Source organism: Macaca thibetana, chromosome 16 (assembly GCF_024542745.1).
Source record: "Macaca thibetana thibetana isolate TM-01 chromosome 16, ASM2454274v1, whole genome shotgun sequence".
Taxonomy (NCBI): Eukaryota; Metazoa; Chordata; class Mammalia; order Primates; family Cercopithecidae; genus Macaca; species Macaca thibetana.
Window position 1 is genome coordinate 55,932,099 of NC_065593.1, and position 17,701 is coordinate 55,949,799.

The 17,701-nt window shown below is 52.1% G+C and overlaps 2 protein-coding genes across 20 annotated transcripts in view; both read left to right on the forward strand.

Annotated features, from left to right (window-relative positions):
* MAPT (microtubule associated protein tau) overlaps nucleotides 1-17,701 on the forward strand; it is a 131,366-nt gene that overhangs the window by 101,320 nt on the left and 12,345 nt on the right. For 12 of the 19 annotated variants that reach the window (XM_050763689.1, XM_050763692.1, XM_050763701.1 and 9 more), the window contains 2 exons: nucleotides 13,743-13,835; nucleotides 17,601-17,682. In XM_050763689.1, the coding sequence (XP_050619646.1) occupies nucleotides 13,743-13,835; nucleotides 17,601-17,682 (175 nt within the window). The remainder of the gene's footprint in view (nucleotides 1-13,742; nucleotides 13,836-17,600; nucleotides 17,683-17,701) is intronic. The other 7 variants (XM_050763703.1, XM_050763705.1, XM_050763706.1 and 4 more) reach the window with 1 other exon arrangement.
* Nucleotides 2,238-2,967, forward strand: STH (saitohin; the record flags this gene model as incomplete). Its single annotated transcript, XM_050764820.1, has 1 exon — nucleotides 2,238-2,967. A coding segment is annotated over one exon (396 nt), but the record flags the coding sequence as incomplete, so codon positions are not given.

Genomic DNA, 17,701 nt, shown 5'->3' on the forward strand with positions numbered 1-17,701 from the left:
CAGATGTGGGCGGTGGGTATCTTCCAAGGCCTCTCTGTGGCGGTGCGTAGCCACCTCCGCCCTGCGCCGCCAGGGTCTTCTCTCTGTGTGTGCTCCTGGTGGCTCTGCACACGCTCATCTTATAAGAACACCATGGCGGCTGGGCGTGATGGCTCATGCCTGTAATCCCAACATTTTGGGAGGCCGAGGGGGGCGGATCATGAGGTCAGGAGTTCGAGACCAGCCTGAGCAACAGAGTGGAACCTCGTCTCTACTAAAAATACAAAAATTAGCTGGGCGTGGTGGTAGCGCATGCCTGTAATCCCAGCTACTCAGGAGGTTGAGGCAGGAGAACCGCTTGAACCCAGGAGGCAGAGGTTGCCGTGAGCTGAGATAGTGCTATTGCACTCCAGTCTGCGCGACAGAGTGAGACTCCATCTCAAAACAAGAAAAGAAAAAAGAAAGAAAGAAAAGAACGCCATTGCTTAGGGCCCAGCCTGATGACCTCATATTTCACTTAATCACCTCTCTAAAGGCCCTGTCTCCAAATAGAGTCACATTCTAAGGTACGGGGGGGTTAGGGCTTCAACATATGAATTTGTGGGGACCACAGTTCAGCCCAGGACCCCCTTCCCACCACCCAGCAGAGCTGGGGAAGGGTGAAGAGGAGGCTGGGGGTGCAGAGGACCACGGCTCACTCTGAGGCCGCAGATGTGCTGGGCCTTCTGGGCACTGGGCCTCGGGGAGCTAAGGGGCTTTCTGAAACCCTGGGCCTGTGTGTCAGCTTGCCGCCCCCACGCAGGCGCTCTCCACACCGTTGAATTTTTTTTTTTTTTTTTTTTTTTTTTTGAGACGGAGTCTTGCTCTGTCGCCCAGGCTGGAGTGCAGTGGCCGGATCTCAGCTCACTGCAAGCTCCGCCTCCCGGGTTCACACCATTCTCCTGCCTCAGCCTCCCGAGTAGCTGGGACTACAGGTGTCCACCACATCGCCCGGCTAGTTTTTTGTTATTTTTTAGTAGAGACGGGGTTTCACCATGTTAGCCAGGATGGTCTCGATCTCCTGACCTCGTGATCCACCCGTCTCGGCCTCCCAAAGTGCTGGGATTACAGGCTTGAGCCACCGCGCCCGGCCGAATTTCTTATCACTTGGGCCTGAGCCTGGGCCATGTGGAGGGAGGGTGGCCACCAGTGCATGTGAGCACCTTGCCTCAAACCCTGCCACCTACCCTGGCCCAGGCTTCGATGCAGGAGCCCCCCTGCCCCTGAACAAGCCTGTGGGTGCAGCATCGCATCCCGTCAGGATGGAAGTGAACGGTTAGGTTAAAAGAGATGCATGTGTGGACCCTGCCTCTCTGCATCAAGCCTCCTTTGAGTGCCCCTGCGTGCCACACCGAGCACAGAGGTGGAGAGGACTCAGCTGTGCCCCGGAGCACCTCCTCTCATCGAGGAAAGGACAGACAGTGGCTCCCCTGTGGCCGTGGGGACAAGGGCAGAGCTCCCTGGAACACAGGAGGGAGGGAAGGAAGAGAACATCTCAGGATCTCCCTCTTGATGGCAAATGATCTGGGTTAAATTAAAAGTCCGGCCTCTCCCTGCTTAGGCATGTGGAGCTTGTAGTGGAAGAGGGTCTCTGGACCCTCACCTACCACAATGGCCTGGTTAGAGGCCTTGGGGAAATAACTCACAGGCGACCCAGGGCCTCTGTCCTGTACCACAGCTGAGGGAAACTGTTCTGCGCTTCCACTGGGGACAATGCGCTCCCTCGTCTCCAGACTTTCCAGTCCTCATTCGGTTCTCGAAAGTCGCCTCCAGAAGCCCCATCTCGGGACCATTGTGACCTTCATTCTCCAGGGTGCCTGGCCCTGGTGCTGCCCAAGAACCCAGAGGGGCCCTCACTGGCCTTTCCTGCCTTTTCTCCCATTGCCCACCCATGTACCCCCATCCTGCTCCAGCATCCAGACTGCCATCCACGCATACCCAGGATCTCCTCAAGTCACATGACAGGCAGTACCCTCAAAGTGCTTCCTTCCCCCCAGTCTGAATCTGCTGCTCGCTGTCTGGGGTTCCCCGCCCATGCACCCCCGGGGGCCCCTGGGTTCTGCCATGCCCTGCCCAGTGTCCCACAGCAGGGAATGTCATTCTCTCCTTATCTCTTCCCTTCCCTTAAACCCAAGTTCAGTTGCCATCTCCTCCAGGAAGTCTTCCTGGATTTCCCTCTCTCTTCTCAAAGCCCCTGAAAACCCTGACGACACTGAACATGCGTGTGCTGCTCCCTAGTCTGGGCCGTGACTGAGGGTGAAGGCCGAGTCTCACGCGTTTTTGTAGCCCCCACAAGACTGCGCAGGTGGCCGGCCCTCACTGAATGCGGGGTTAATTTAACTCGGGCTCTGTGTGAGTGGATGATTCAGGTTGCCAGAGACAGAACCCTCAGCTTAGCATGGGAGGTAGCTCCCCTCTTGACCCTGAGTTCATCTGAGGTTGACTTGGAAGGTGTGGGCACCATTTGGCCCAGTTCTTACAGCTCTGAAGAGAGCAGCAGGAATGGGGCTGAGCAGCCAAGACAGCTTTCCATCCAGAACTGTCCCTCCCACTCTGTGACTGCCCTGCCTGTGCCCATGAGGGGTGAGAGTCAGGCGACCTCATGCCAAGTATAGAAAGGGGCACGGCCGGGCGCGGTGGCTCAAGCCTGTAATCCCAGCACTTTAGGAGGCCGAGACGGGCGGATCACGAGGTCAGGAGATCGAGACCATCCTGGCGAACATGGTGAAACCCCGTCTCTACTAAAAAATACAAAAAACTAGCCGGGCGAGGTGGCAGGCGCCTGTGGTCCCAGCTACTCGGGAGGCTGAGGCAGGAGAATGGCGTGAACCCGGGAGGCGGAGCTTGCAGTGAGCTGCGATCCGGTCACTGCACTGCAGCCTGGGCGACAGAGCGAGACTCCGTCTCAAAAAAAAAAAAAAAGAAAGGGGCAGACAGGGTCCCAGGTTACGACGTCATCACGCTGGGCGGAGACGGCACATCCAAATGTACTAAAGGGTTAAAGGAGAAAGGGTGACTTTACTTTTCTTGAGATATTTTGGGGGACGAAGTATGGAAAAGTGGCAGAGGACACAGTCACAGCCTCCCTTAAATGCCAGGAAAGCCTAGAAAAATTGTCTGAAACGAAACCTCAGCCATCACAAAGACCAACACATGAATCTCCAGGAAAGAAGAAAAAAAAGTCATACGGGGTCCACGCACAAGGGCCTTTAAAACGACCCGCTGGAGGGTCTCAGGCCTCCTCCTCCTCCTAGACTGGCCTGAAGGCTCCACGAGGTTTTGCTGAGACCTTTGGGTCCCTGTGGCCTCATGTAGTGCCCAGCATACAGTAAGTGCTCAATAAATGTTTGGCTACAAAAGAGACAAAGCTGGAGGAGTCTGAAGAATCACTCAGTCCTGCCGGAACAGATGCTCACGCTGAAGACAGAGGAGCAGGAGCCAAGTCAGGTTTGGGAGCCTGTAGAGGCTGGAACCACCGCAGATCGCTGTAAATCGTTCGGGAACAAAACAGAAAACGTCTGTTTTCCCCTTTGTGCTTGTCTCTGTTTTCGGGATGTGCTACAGTGAACATGTATTGCTTTGGGGGCCCCACATGGAATCATTTTTAAAGGAAAATGCAGATGATCGGGTGGCCACACTGGAGCACTGGCTGGGTAGGGGTGGAGATTGCAGGGAAGGAGGAAGAGCTGGGTGGGATGCCAGGCAGGAAAAGCCCATAGACCCCCACCGATCTTGTGGTGAGCCGTGGGCAGCGGTGTTCCATCCTAACTGCAAAAGGGAGCACCTGGGGGGAAGAGGGGATTCTTTTAAACACCATTCCAGTGCCCGAGCCCCCCGGACCTGTTGTCATCTTGGGTTGGCTTCCCCTGGGTGACTCCAGTGTGCAGCTGGCTGAGACTCAGTGACCCTGGGTTCTTACTGCTGACACCTACCCTCAACCTCAACCACTGTGGCCTCCTGTGCACCCTGATCTCCAGTGACTCATTTTCCACTTTCAGTCCCAACTCTATTCCTATTTGCAGATTCCAAGCGCCTGGCTCCTCAGTCAACTCAGACCCAGCCAGGCCAGCCCATGGGTCCCACATGCCCCTTGCCAAGGTTGTCCCCGCCCTGTCTGGCCTGCGAGGGTGGGGGTATGTCCAGACACAGAGACAAAGGACCAGCTTTTAAAACATTTTGTTGGAGCCAGGTGTGGTGACTCACACTTAATCCCAACACTTGGGGAGGCCAAGGCAGAAGGATCACTTGAGTCCAGGAGTTCGGGACCAGCCTGGGCAACATACGGAGACCCTGTCTTTACACTTTTTTTTTTTTTTAATTAGCTGGGCATGTTGGCACTCGCCTGTAGTTCCAGCTACTCCAGAGGCTGAGGTGGGAGGACTGCTTGAGCCTGGGAGGTCAAGGCTGCAATGAGCCATGTTCACGCCACTGAACGCCAGCCTGGGCGAGACCCTGTGTCAAAAAAGTAAAGTAAAATGAATCCTGTACATTACATTAAGGCACCCCAAATTGTACTTAGAAGGATTTCATAGTTTTAAATACTTGTGTTATTTAAAAAATTAAATAACTGCAGCATATAAATTAGGTTCTTAATGGAGGGGGAAAAGAATACAAGGAAAAAAAAGAATCTAGAAACAAAGATAAGAGCAGAAATAAATCAAAAAACACAACCTTGCACTCCTAACTTTAAAAAAAAAAAAAGTGAAGAAAACACAACCAGTAAAACAGAACATATAACAGCATCAAAAGCTGACTCCTGGCTGGGCGCAGTGGTGCATGCCTGTAATCCCAGCACTTTGCGAGGCTGATGCTGGAGGATCGCTTGAGACCAGGAGTTCAAGGTTGCAGTGAGCTATGATCACACCACTACACCCCAGCCTGGGCAATAGAGCGAGACTGAGACCTATTTAAAAAAAAGAAAGAAAGAACAGAAAAGCTGGTTCCTTCCTTATTTCATTCCTTTATTCATTCATTCAGACATTTATGGGGTACCTCTGAACACCAGGCTCTGTGCTAAGAGCTTTTGCCCCCAGGGCCCAGGCCAGGGGACAGGGGCAGATGAGCAGAGAAACAGGGCCAGTTGCAGCAGCAGGAGGAATTAGGATGGAGAGCTTGGCCAGGGAAGGACATGCAAGGGGAGCAACCCGCACAAGTCAGCAAGCCAGAGAAGACAGACAGACCCTTGTTTGGGACCTGTTCAGTGGCCTTTGAAAGGACAGCCCCCACCCAGACTGCTGGGTGCAGGAGCTGAGGGAGGATAGTGGAACACGGTAACGTGGAGCTCTTCAGAGCAAAAGCAAAATAAAGCTAGAACTGGAGGCGGCTGGAGCAGCCGAGGGCGTGTGTCCAGCGCTAAGGGGTGTGAAGCTTGGGTGCTAGGAGAGTTCACACTGGCAGAAGAGAGGTTGCGGCTGCTGCGAGCCGCTGGACATCGCCCAGTAGGACAGAGGGTGGTGGAGGGGGTCCCTGAAGAGAGGCTCAGTTCAGCTGCAGTGGCCGTGGGAGTGCTGAAGTGGGCGGGCTGTGGGCAGCTGCTGGGGAGGGTTACGCGGGGGTGAGGGCCCAGCAACAGCAACCCTTCTTGGGGGGTCACTGGGAAACAAAGAGGAGAGCTGAAGAAGCAGGGAGTCCCAGGGGCCATGCAGGGCAAGAGAGAAGTTGCTCATATGGGGCCCAGGCTGCAGGATCAGGAGAACTGGGGACCCTGTGGCTGCCAGCAGGGAGAAGGGAGTGTACAGGATCATGGCCAGGAAAGGGCCCGGGGGCTATGGGGGGCCTGGTTGGCTCCGAGAAGTTGGAGCTGAAGTCACTTTCTTGGAGGATGTCCAGGCCAGTAGTTGGGATGTGAAGACCTGAAGCAGCACAGAGCCTGGAAGCCCGGGATGGACAGAAACCTACCTGAGCAGTGGGGCTTTGAAAGCCTTGAGTGTGCAATATTGAAGATGGCCACAAGATGGCGATAGAATGCTGTAACTGTTTCTTGGTTCTGGGCCGCAGCCTGGGTGGCTTGCTTCCTTCCCTGTGTGTGTTGATTTGTTTCTCTTTTTTGAGACAGGGTCTTGCTGAGTTGCCCAGGCTGGAGTGCAGTGGTGCGATCGTAGCTCACTGCAACCTTGAAGTCCTGAGCTCAAGCGATCCTTCCACCTCAGCCTCCTGAGTAGTTGGGACCACAGGCTTGCACCACAGTGCCCAGCTAATTTCTTGTATTTTTTGCAGAGATGTGGTTTCACTGTGTTGCCCAGGATGGTCTTGAACGCCTGGGCTCAAGTGATCCTCCTGCCTCAGCCTCCCAAACTGCTGGTGTGAGCCACCATGCCCGACCTTCACTTTTTTTTTTTGAGACAGTCTCGCTCTGTCGCCCAGGCTGGAGTGCAGTGGCCGGATCTCAGCTCACTGCAAGCTCCGCCTCCCGGGTTCCCGCCATTCTCCTGCCTCAACCTCCCGAGTAGCTGGGACTACAGGCGCCCGCCACCTCGCCCGGCTAGTTTTTTGTATTTTTTTTTAGTAGAGACGGGGTTTCACCGTGTTCGCCAGGATGGTCTCGATCTCCTGACCTCGTGATCCGCCCGTCTCGGCCTCCCAAAGTGCTGGGATTAGAGGCTTGAGCCACCACGCCCGGCCCTCTTCTTTTTTTTTTTTTTTTTTTTTTTTAAGGGCGTCTGTGTGTGCGCCTGTGTGCGCGTGTGTGCGTGTGCGTGCGCCTGTGTGTGTGCACGTGTGCGTGTGCGTACGTGCATGTGTGCGCATACGTGTGCGCGCACACACTCGTCTTCACCTTCTCCCAGCCTTGCTCTCTCTCTACCCAGTCACCTCTGCCCATCTCTCTGATCTATTTCTCTCTCCTTTTACCCCTCTTTCCTCCCTTCTCATACACCACTGACAATTATAGAGAACTGAGTATTCTAAAAATACTTTCTTTATTTATTTTGAGACAGAGTCTCACTCTGTCATCCAGGCTGGAGTGCGATGGTGCAATCTCGGCTCACTGCAACCTCCGCCTCCCAGGTTCAAGCAACTCTCCTGCCTCAGCCTCCCTAGTAGCTGGGATTACAGACGCCCACCACCACGCCTGGCTAATTTTTATATTTGTAGTAGAGACAGGGTTTCACCATGTTGGCCAAGCTGGTCTCAAACTCCTGGCCTCAGGTGATCTGCCTGCCCTGGCCTCCCAAAGTACTGGGATTGCAGGCCTGAGTCACTGTGCCTGGCCTTAAAAATACATTATATTTAATATCAAAGCCCCAGTTGTCACTTTAAAAAAGCATCTGTGTAGAACTTATGTGGAATAAATACAGTGAATTTGTACGTGGGATCATTTGCCTCTCCTTCTCAATCAGGGCCAGGGATGCAGGTGAGCTTGGGCTGAGATGTCAGACTCCACAGTGAGTGGGGGGCAGTGCCAGGCTGGGACCCTCCTCTAGGACAGATCTGTAACTCTGAGACCCTCCAGGCATCTTTCCCTGTACATCAGTGCTTCTGAAAAATCTTGTGTAAATCAAATCATTTTAAAGGAGCTTGTTTAAAGGACAGTGTAAATAATTCTGAAGGTGACTCTACCCTGTTATTTGATCTCTTCCTTGGCCGGTTGACTTGACAGGACATAGACAGGTTTTCCTGTGTCAGTTCCCAAGCTGATCACCTTGGACTTGAAGAGAAGGCTTGTGTGGGCATCCAGTGTCCACCCCGGGTTAAATTCCCAGCAGAGCATTGCACTGGCCCTGCTGAGCCTGGTGAGGCAAAGCACAGCTCAGCAAGCAGGCAGCGCTGGAGACAGGCCAAGCCTGGGCCAGCCTGGGAGCCAACTGTGAGGCACGGGGCTGTGGGGCTGCAGGCTTGAGGCCAGGGAGAGAGGGCTGGGCTCTTTGGAGTAGCCTTGAGAGACCTGAACCCAAACAAAACCAGATCGAGGTCTAGTGAGAGCTTAGGGCTGCTTTGGGTGCTCCAGGAAATTGATTAAACCAAGTGGACACACACCCCCAGCCCCACCTCACCACAGCCTCTCCTTCAGGGTCAAACTCTGACTCAGACATTTCTCCCCTGACTGGGAGTTCCCTGGATCCAAATTGGGAGCTTGCAACGCTTTGTTCTCTCCCTTGATGGTTTTTGTCAGTGCCTCCCCAGAGCCGAAGTGTAATATATATGTTTCTGTAGCTGAGAAATTCAATTTCAGGATTCTGATTTCATAATGACAGCCATTCCCCTTTTCTCTCCCTTCTGTAAATCTAAGATTCTGTAAAGGATGTTGACTTAATGTGACAATTGGCAGTAGTTCATGTCTGCTTTGTAAATACCCTTGTGTCTATTGCAAAATCTCATAAAGGCTTGTTGACTTTTTTGTGGGGTTAGAACAAGAAAAAGCCACATGGAAAAAAATTTCTTTTTTGTTTTTTGTTTGTTTGTTTGTTTGCAACAGAGTCTCACTCTGTCGCCCAGACTGGAGTGCAGTGGCACGATCTCGGCTCACTGCAAGTTCTGCCTCCTGGGGTCATGCTATTCTCCTGCCTCAGCCTCCCGAGTAGCTAGGACTACAGGCGCCTGCCATCACACCTGGCTAATTTTTTTGTATTTTTTAGTAGAGACAGGGTTTCACCGTGTTAACCAGGATGGTCTCGATCTCATGACCTCATGATCTGCCTGCCTTGGCTTCCCAAAGTGCTGGGATTACAGGCGTGAGCCACCGCGCCCAGCTGGAAAAAACATTTCTATGTATGTGACAGACACTGAGTTATTGCTTAATGTCCTTTGATTCATTTGCTTAATTTCTTTTATGGATTAGTACAGAAAACAAAGTTCTCTTCCTTGAAAAACTGGTAAGTTTCCTTTGTCAGATAAGGAGAGTTATGTAACCCATGACATTTCCCTTTTTGCCTTGGCTTCTAGGAAGCTCAAAGCTAAATGGAATGATCACTCTTGTAATTGTCAGTATTGATGCCCTCCCCTTCTTCTAATGTTACTCTTTACGTTTTCCTGTTTTATTATTGTGAGTGTGTATTTTCTAATTCTAAGCTGTTCCCACTCCTTTTTGAAAGCAGGCAAATCGGCCGGGCGCGGTGGCTCAAGCCTGTAATCCCAGCACTTTGGGAGGCTGAGACGGGCGGATCACGAGGTCAGGAGATCGAGACCATCCTGGCGAACACGGTGAAACCCCGTCTCTACTAAAAAGTACAAAAAAACTAGCCGGGCAAGGTGGCGGGCGCCTGTAGTCCCAGCTACTAGGGAGGCTGAGGCAGGAGAATGGCATAAACCCGGAAGGCGGAGCTTGCAGTGAGCTGAGATCCGGCCACTGCACTCCAGCCTACGCGACAGAGCAAGACTCTGTCTCAAAAAAAAAAAAAAAAAGAAAGCAGGCAAATCTTCTTCTAAGACTTATCCAGTGAAAAGTTATGAATAAAAAATGATCATCAAGTCTACAGGTGCTGAGGCTACTACAGAGGCTGAGGCCAGAGGACTACTTGAGCCCAGGAATTTGAGACCTGGGCTGGGCAACATAGCAAGACCCCATCTCCATTAAAACTATTTTTTATTAAAAAAATAATCCGCAAAGGAGTTTATGTGGGGTTCCTTAAAATCGGAGGGTGACATGAATTGATTCAAAGACTTGTGCAAAGGGTGACAGCAACTCCTTGAGAAGCAGTATGAGAAATCCTGTCCCACCTCCTCCCCCAGCTCCAGCCTGGGCTGAGGCACTGTCACAGTGTCTCCTTGCTGGCAGGAGAGAATTTCAGTGTTCACCAAAAAGTAGTATTGTTTTTATTAGGTTTATGAGGCTGTAGCCTTGAGGACAGCCCAGGACAACTTTGTTGTCACAAAGGTAGCCTGCGGCTACAGGAACTCTGAGATCTAGATTCTTCTGTGGCTGCTTCTGACCTGAGAAAGTTGCAGAACCTCTGTGGGCCTCACATGGCCTCCTTGTCCTTAATGAGGGGATGGTGGGCAAGAAAGGTGATGTGACATTAGAGATTTATCCATCTCTAAGGGAGGAGTGGATTGTACGTTGAAACACCAGAGAAGGAATTACAAAGGAAGAATTTGAGTATCTAAAACTGTAGTTCGGACACTCCTGTATTGATTGCAGCACTATTCACAATAGCCAAGATTTGGAAGCAACACGAGTGTCCATCAGCAGACGAATGGAGAAAGAAAATGTGGTTCATATATGCAATGGAGTATTCAGCCATGAAAAAGAATAAGATTCTGTCATTTGAAACAACATGGATGGAACTGGAGGACATCATGTTAAGTGAAATAAGCCAGACAGAGGGACAGACTTCACATGTTCTCACACATTTGTGGGAGCTAAAAATTAAACTCATGGAGACAGAAAGTAGAAGGATGGTTACCAGAGGCTGAGAAGGGTGGAGGGGAGTGGGGAGAAAGTGGGGATGGTTAATGGGCACAAAAACATAGTTAGCATGAATAGATCTAGTATTGGATAGCACAACATCGTGACTACAGTCAACAGGAATTTATAGTACATTTTAAAACAACTAAAAGAGTGTAATTGGAATGTTCATAACACAAGAAATGATCAGTGCTTGAGGTGATGGATACCCCATCACCCTGATGTGATTATTACACAATGTATGTCTGTTTCTAAATATCTCATGTACCCCACAAGTATATACACCTACTATGTACCCATATAAATTTAAAATTAAAAATTTATAAAACACACATAAATAAGTACATTCAAATGTAGGCTGGACACTGTGGTTCACACCTGTAATCCCAGTGCTTTGAGAGGCTGAGGTGAGAGAATCACTTGAGCCCAGGAGTTTGAGACCTCATCACCACAAAGAATTTTTTAAAATTAGCTGGGTGTTGTGGCACATACCGGTAGTCCCAGCTACTTGGGAGACGGAGGCAGGAGGATCGCTTGAGCCCAGGAGTTTAAGGCTGCAGTGAGCTACGATGGCACCACTGCATTCCAGCCTGGATGACAGAGTGAGACCCTGTCTCTATTTTAAAAATAATAAAAAGAATAAATAATAAAAATAAATTAAAATGTAAGTATTTGTATGTTAGAAAAAATACACCCATCAGCAAAAGGGGTAAAGGAGTGATTTCAGTCATAATCAGATGCAGGATAAGCCAGCAATGCAGTTTCTTTTATTTTGGTCAAAGAAATAAGCAAAACAATATTGTAAACACCCAGTCAGTGCTGGCAGCAATATGAGGCTGGCTCTCTCACCAGGGCTCACAGGGGAAACTCATGCAACCCTTTTAGAAAGCCATGTGGAGAGTTGTACTGAGAGGTTTTAGAATATTTATAACTTTGACCCAGAAATTCTATTCTAGGACTCTGTGTTATGAAAATAACCCATCATATGGAAAAAGCTCCTTTCAGAAAGAGGTTCATGGGAGGCTGTTTGTATTTTTTTTTCTTTGCATCAAATCCAGCTCCTGCAGGACTGTTTGTATTATTGGAGTACAAAATGGAATCAATACAAATGTTGGCTAGCAGGGGGAAAATATTCACAAAATGGAATGGAACATATTATTAAACATAGTGCTTCTGATGACCGTAGACCATACAGAATGCTTAGGATATGATATCACTTCTTTTGTTCTTTTTTGTTTTTTGAGACAAAATCTCATTCTGTCACCTGGGCTGGAGCTGACTGCAACTTCCATCTCCCAGGTTCTCCTGCCTCAACCTCCCAAGTAGCTGGGACTACAGTTGCTTGCCACCATGCCCGGCTAACTTTTGTATTTTTACTATAGACAGGGTTTCACCTTGTTGGCCAGGCTGTTCTCGAACTCCTGACCTCCGGTGATCCACCTGCCTTGGCCTCCCAAAGTGCTGGGATTACCGGTGTGAGCCACCGCGCCCAGCCTAGGATATGATATCACTTCTTAGAGCAAGATACAAAATTGCATGTGCACAGTAATTCTCCCAAGTTTAGGTACACAGGGATGGTTACATCTAAACGAGACTTAAAGGAAATACAAAAAATGCAATCCTGATTGTGTTAGGGTGGTAAGAAAACGGTTTTGTTTTTGCTTTGATGAGCTGTTTTTTAAAATTGTTATATTTTCTAATAAAAATACATAGTCTGTTTGAAGGAATATAAAAGATTATGAAGAGATGAGTTAGATGTTGATTCATATTGAAGATTCAGATGAGTAAAATTAAGGGGAAAAAACGGGATGAACCAGAAGCCAGGCTGGAGTCCCAGTCCCAGACCCGACAGCCCAGGCTGATGGGGCCTCCAGGGCAGTGGTCTCCACCCAGCATTCTCAAAAGAACCACTGAGCTCTTGCCATTTTCAAGATTTCAGAAACTGCCTTGGCATGGCTGGTCTTTCACTGGGATCTCCACTTGGCAATTATTTACATCTGAGACGAATAAAAACCAAAGTGCTGAGATTACATGCGCAGTGGCTCAGGCTTGTAATCCCAGCACTTTGGGAAGCTGAGGTGGGCTGATTGCTTGAGCCCAGGAGTTTCAGACCATCCTGGACAACATAGCGTGACCTCATCTCTACAAAAAATACAAAAAAATTGCCAGGTGTGGTGGCATGTGCCTGTGGTCCCAGCTACTTGGGAGGCTGAAGTAGGAGAATCCCTTGAGTCCAGGGAGGTCGAGGCTGCAGTGTGCCGGGAAGATGTCACTGCACTCCAGCCTGGGGGACAAAGTGAGACCCTGTCTCACTAAGAAAAAAAAAAAAGCACTGTTTCCAGAGTTCCTGAGGGGAAGGTCACCGGGTGAGGAAGACGTTCTCACTGATCTGGCAGACAAAATGTCAAGTTTTTCCAACTCCCTAAACCCTGGTTTTCTATTTCATAGTTTTTAGGCAAATTGGTAAAAATCATTTCTCATCAAAACGCTGATTTTTCGTACCTCCCGGGTGTCTACAGAAAGAACCTTCCAGAAATGCAGTCGCGGGAGACCCATCCAGGCCACCCCTGCTTATGGAAGAGCTGAGAAAAAGCCCCACGGGCGCATTTGCTCAGCTTCCGTTACGCACCTGGTGGCACTGTGGGTGGGAGGGGGCTGGTGGGTGGATGGAAGGAGAAGGCACTGCCCCCTTGCAGGGACAGAGCCCTCTTACAGAGGGGACACCCCGCATTTGTCTTCCCCACAAAGCGGCCTGTGTCCTGCCTGCGGGCTCAGGGCTTCTTAAACCTGGCTGTGTGTCAGAATCACCAGGGGAACTTTTCAAAACCAGAGGGACTGGAAAGACTCCTCCAGATTTGAATTCTAGGTTAGGGCTGGGGGCTGAGATTTTAAAAATCCACAGGTGATTCCGATGCCCAACAGGCTTGAGAACAGCCACAGGAAGTTCTCTGGGAATGTTCCGGTGGGTCTAGCTAGGGGTGAGTGGAGATGCCAGGGAACTTCCTGTTACTCACTCATCAGTGTGGCCTAACACGTTTTTCACTGACCCCAGGCTGGTGAACGCTCCCCTCTGGGGTTCGGGCCTGACGATGCCATCCTTTTGTGAAGTGAGTCCCTGTCCCTTCAGCTCCCCTGGGGTGTGACTCAATCTCCCGCCACTCCCCAGACTGCCTCTGCCAAGTCCAAAAGTGGAGGCATCCTTGCGAGCAAGCAGGCGGGTCCAGGGTGACTCGTGTCACTCATCGAAAGTGGAGGCGTCCTTGTGAGCAAGCAGGCGGGTCCAGGGTGGTGTGTGTCACTCATCGAAAGTGGAGGCGTCCTTGCGAGCAAGCAGGCGGGTCCAGGGTGACGTGTCACTCATCCTTTTTTCTGGCTATCAAAGGTGCAGATAATTAATAAGAAGCTGGATCTTAGCAACGTCCAGTCCAAGTGTGGCTCAAAGGATAATATCAAACACGTCCCGGGAGGCGGCAGTGTGAGTACCTTCACACGTCCCGTGCGCCGTGCTGTGGCTTGAATTTTTAGGAAGTGGCGTGAGTGCGTACACTTGCGAGACACTGCATAGAATAAATCCTCCTTGGGCTCTGAGGATCTGGCTGCGCCCCCCGGGTGAATGTAGCCCGGCTCCCCACATTCCCTCACACAGTCAACTGTTCCCAGAAGCCCCCTCCTCATGTTCTAGGAGGGAGTGTCCCAGCATTTCTGGGTCCCCAGGCCGTGCAGGCTGCGTGTACAGAATAGGGTGTCTGACGGACCCTCTCTCCAGCCCCTGCCTGGGAAGCTGAGAATACCCGTCAAGGTCTCCCTCCACTCACACCCGGCCCTGTCCCCAGGAGCCCCATAGCGCATTGAAAGTTAGGCTGAAGGTGGTGGCACCTGAGACTGGGCTGCCGCCTCCACCCCCGACACCTGGGCAGGTTGACGTTGACTGGCTCCACTGTGGACAGGTGACCCGTTTGTTCTGATGAGTGGACACCAAGGTCTTACCTTCCTGCTCAGCTGTGCCTCCTATGTGTTCAAGGCAGGAGCGGATTCCTAAGCCTCCAACTTATGCTTAGCCTGCACCACCCTCTGGCAGAGACTCCAGATGCAAAGAGCCAAACCAAAGTGTGACAGGTCCCTCTGCCCAGCGTTGAGGTGTGGCAGAGAAATGCTGCTTTTGGCCCTTTTAGATTTGGCTGCCTCTGGCCAGAAGCGGTGGCTCATGCCTGTAATCCCAGCACTTTGGGAGACGAAGACGGGAGGTTTGCTTGAGCCCAGGAGTTCAAGTCCAGCCTGGGCAACAGTGAGACCCCTGTCTCTACAAAAAAAATTTAAATTACCCAGGTGTGGTGGTGTGCACCTGTAGTCCCAGCTACTTGGGAGGCTGAGGTGGGAGGATCACCTGAGTCCGGGAGGCAGAGGTTGTAAGGAGCCATGATCGCGCCACTGCACTTCAACTGAGGCAACAGAGCGAGACTTTGTCTCAAAAAACAATGGTATAATAATTTTAAAATAAATAGATTTGGCTTCCTGTAAATGTCCCTGGTGAGATTCGGGGCTCAGATCCTCAAGTCCCACTGACTCACCCGATGAGCTGAGGCTTCATCATCCCCTGGCCGGTCTATGTCCACGGGGCACCGGAGGCTTCTCTCCCACCAGCAGTCTTGGTGAGCTGAAAGCAAACTGTTAACACCCTGGGGAGCTGGAGGTATGAGACCCTCGAGGTCCACCCCAAGGGAGGCGTTGATTTTTGAGAGCAATCACCTGACCCTGGCTGGCAGTACCAGGACACTGCTGTGGCTCCGGGGCGGGCTGTCTCCGGAAAATGCCTGGCCTGGGGCAGCCACCCGCATCCAGCCCAGAGGGTTTATTCTTGCAATGTGCTGCTGCTTCCTGCACTGAGCACCTGGATCCTGGCTTCTGCCCTGAGGCCCCTGGAGTCCCACAAGTAGCAAGCGCTTGGCCTGCGGCTGCTGCATGGGGCTAACGCTTCCTCACCAGTGTCTGCTAAGTGTCTCCTCTGTCTCCCACGCCCTGCTCTCCTGTCGCCCCAGTTTGTCTGCTGTGAGGGGACAAAAGAGATGTGTGCCCCCACCCCTGCCCAGGTCCTTGTTCCTGGGATTGCTGTTCAGCTGTTTGAGCTTTGATCCTGGTTCTCTGGCTTCCTCAAAGTGGGCTCGGCCAGAGGAGGAAGGCCATGTGCTTTCTGGTTAAAGTCGAGTCTGGTGGCCTGGTGGAGACTGCGCTCCTGAGGCGGAACTGGGGATAGAGCACGCACGGGCTGCGTGGCCAACCCCTCTGGTAGCTGATGCCCAAAGACGCTGCAGTGCCCAGGACATCCGGGACCTCCCTGGGGCCCGCCTGTGTGTCCTACACTGTGCTCGTCTGTGGGCTAGCCTGTGACCCGCGCTGTGCTCATCTGTGGGCTAGCCTGTGACCTGGCAGAGAGCCACCAGATGTCCCGGGCTGAGCACCGCCCTCTGAGCACCTTCACAGGAAGCCTTTCTCCTGGTGAGAAGAGATGCCAGCCTCTGGCATCTGGGGGCACTGGATCCCTGGCGGCGGCTAGGGCTAGGCGGCCCTAGTCTCTCCCCAGCCTGGGGGCCCCTTCCCAGCAGGTTGGCCCTGCTCCTTCTCCACCTGGGACCCTTCTTCCTCCTGGCTGGGCCCTGGAAGTTCTGCAGGACCTGCCGTCCCCCTCCCTGGCCTCCAGGTATCTTGACCACCGCCCTGGCTCCCACTGCCACCCACTCCTCTCCTATCTGGCCGTTCCCTGGTCCCTGTCCCAGCCCCCCTCCCCCTCTCACGAGTTTCCTCACCAAGGCCAGAGGGAAGAGGGAAGGAGGCCCTGGTCATACCAGCACGTCCTTCCACCTCCCTCAGCCCTGGTCCACCCCCTTGGCGCCGGCCTCAGAGCACAGCTCTCTCCAACCCAGGCCGCACACCGTCCGTCCTCCCTGCCCCCACGTCCTTGCCGCAGATCATGTCCGCCCTGACACACATTGGCCTCAGCCATCTCTGCCCCAGTTAACTCCCCATCCATAAAGAGCACACGCCAGCTGACGTTAAAATAATTTGGGATGGTTCCAGTGTAGACCTAAGTAGAAGCGGGAACCGCTGCCCCCACTGCACCTTGGTTTTTGGTGGCCTTGATAAACCGTCTTCAGCCATGAAGCCAGCTGTCTCCCAGGCAGCTCCAGGGCAGGGCTTCCTGGGGAGCTGACTGATAGGTGGGAGGTGGCTGCCCCCTTGCACCCTCAGGTGACCCACACAAGGCCACTGCCGGAGGCCCTGGGGACTCCAGAATGTCAGTCATGACCCGCCCCCAGGCCGCACACAGCCACGGTTTCACAGATGCCAGCCTCCAGGGGACCTGTCTGTCTGCCACTCGGAGTCCCCACAGGGTGCCCCCCCAGGGGAGCTGGCTCTTGGACTGAGATCAGCTGGCAGTCCGGACTGTCATTCCCCGAGGGAGCGGTGCCCTGGATCCCACAGGCCTCCCCATGTGTGTCTGTGTCCGTTCGAGCTTGCTGAGACATTCAATCTGTTGGTTTCTGCTGTGCCGCCTACCCACCCTGTTGATGATGCTTTGCTCCTGTTGCTAAAGACAGGAATGCCCAGGACCCTGAGTGTGCAGGTGCCCGCTGGCTCTCACGTCCGAGCTGCTGAACTCCGCTGGGTCCTGCTTACTGACCGTCTTTGCTCTAGTGCTGTCTGTGGAAGCTTTTCCTGGAATAAGCCCACCCATCAACCCTCACAGCGCCTCCCCTCTTTGAGGCCCAGCAGATAGCGCACTCCAGCCTTTCCAGCAAGATTTTTCAGATGCTGTGCATACTCATCATATTGATCACTTTTTTCTTCATGTCTGATTGTGATCTGTCGATTTCATGTTAGGAAAAGGAGTGACTTTTTTACCCTTAAGCCTTTGCTGAGCAAATGTCTGGGCCTTGCACAATGACAACGGGTCCCTGTTTTTCCCAGAGGCTCTTTTGTTCTGCAGGGATTGAAGACACTCCAATCCCACAGTCCCCAGCTCCCCTGGGGCAGGGTTGGCAGAATTTCGACAACACATTTTTCCACCCTGAATAGGGTGCGCTCCTCATGGCAGCTGGGAACCACTGTCCAATCAGGGCCTGGGCTTACACAGCTGCTTCTCATTGCATCACACCCTTAATAAAATAATCCCATTTTATCCTCTTTGTCTCTCTGTCTTCTTCTCTCTCTGCCTCTCCTCTTCTCGCTCCTCTCTCATCTCCAGGTGCAAATAGTCTACAAACCAGTTGACCTGAGCAAGGTGACCTCCAAGTGTGGCTCATTAGGCAACATCCATCATAAACCAGGTAGCCCTGTGGAAGGCGA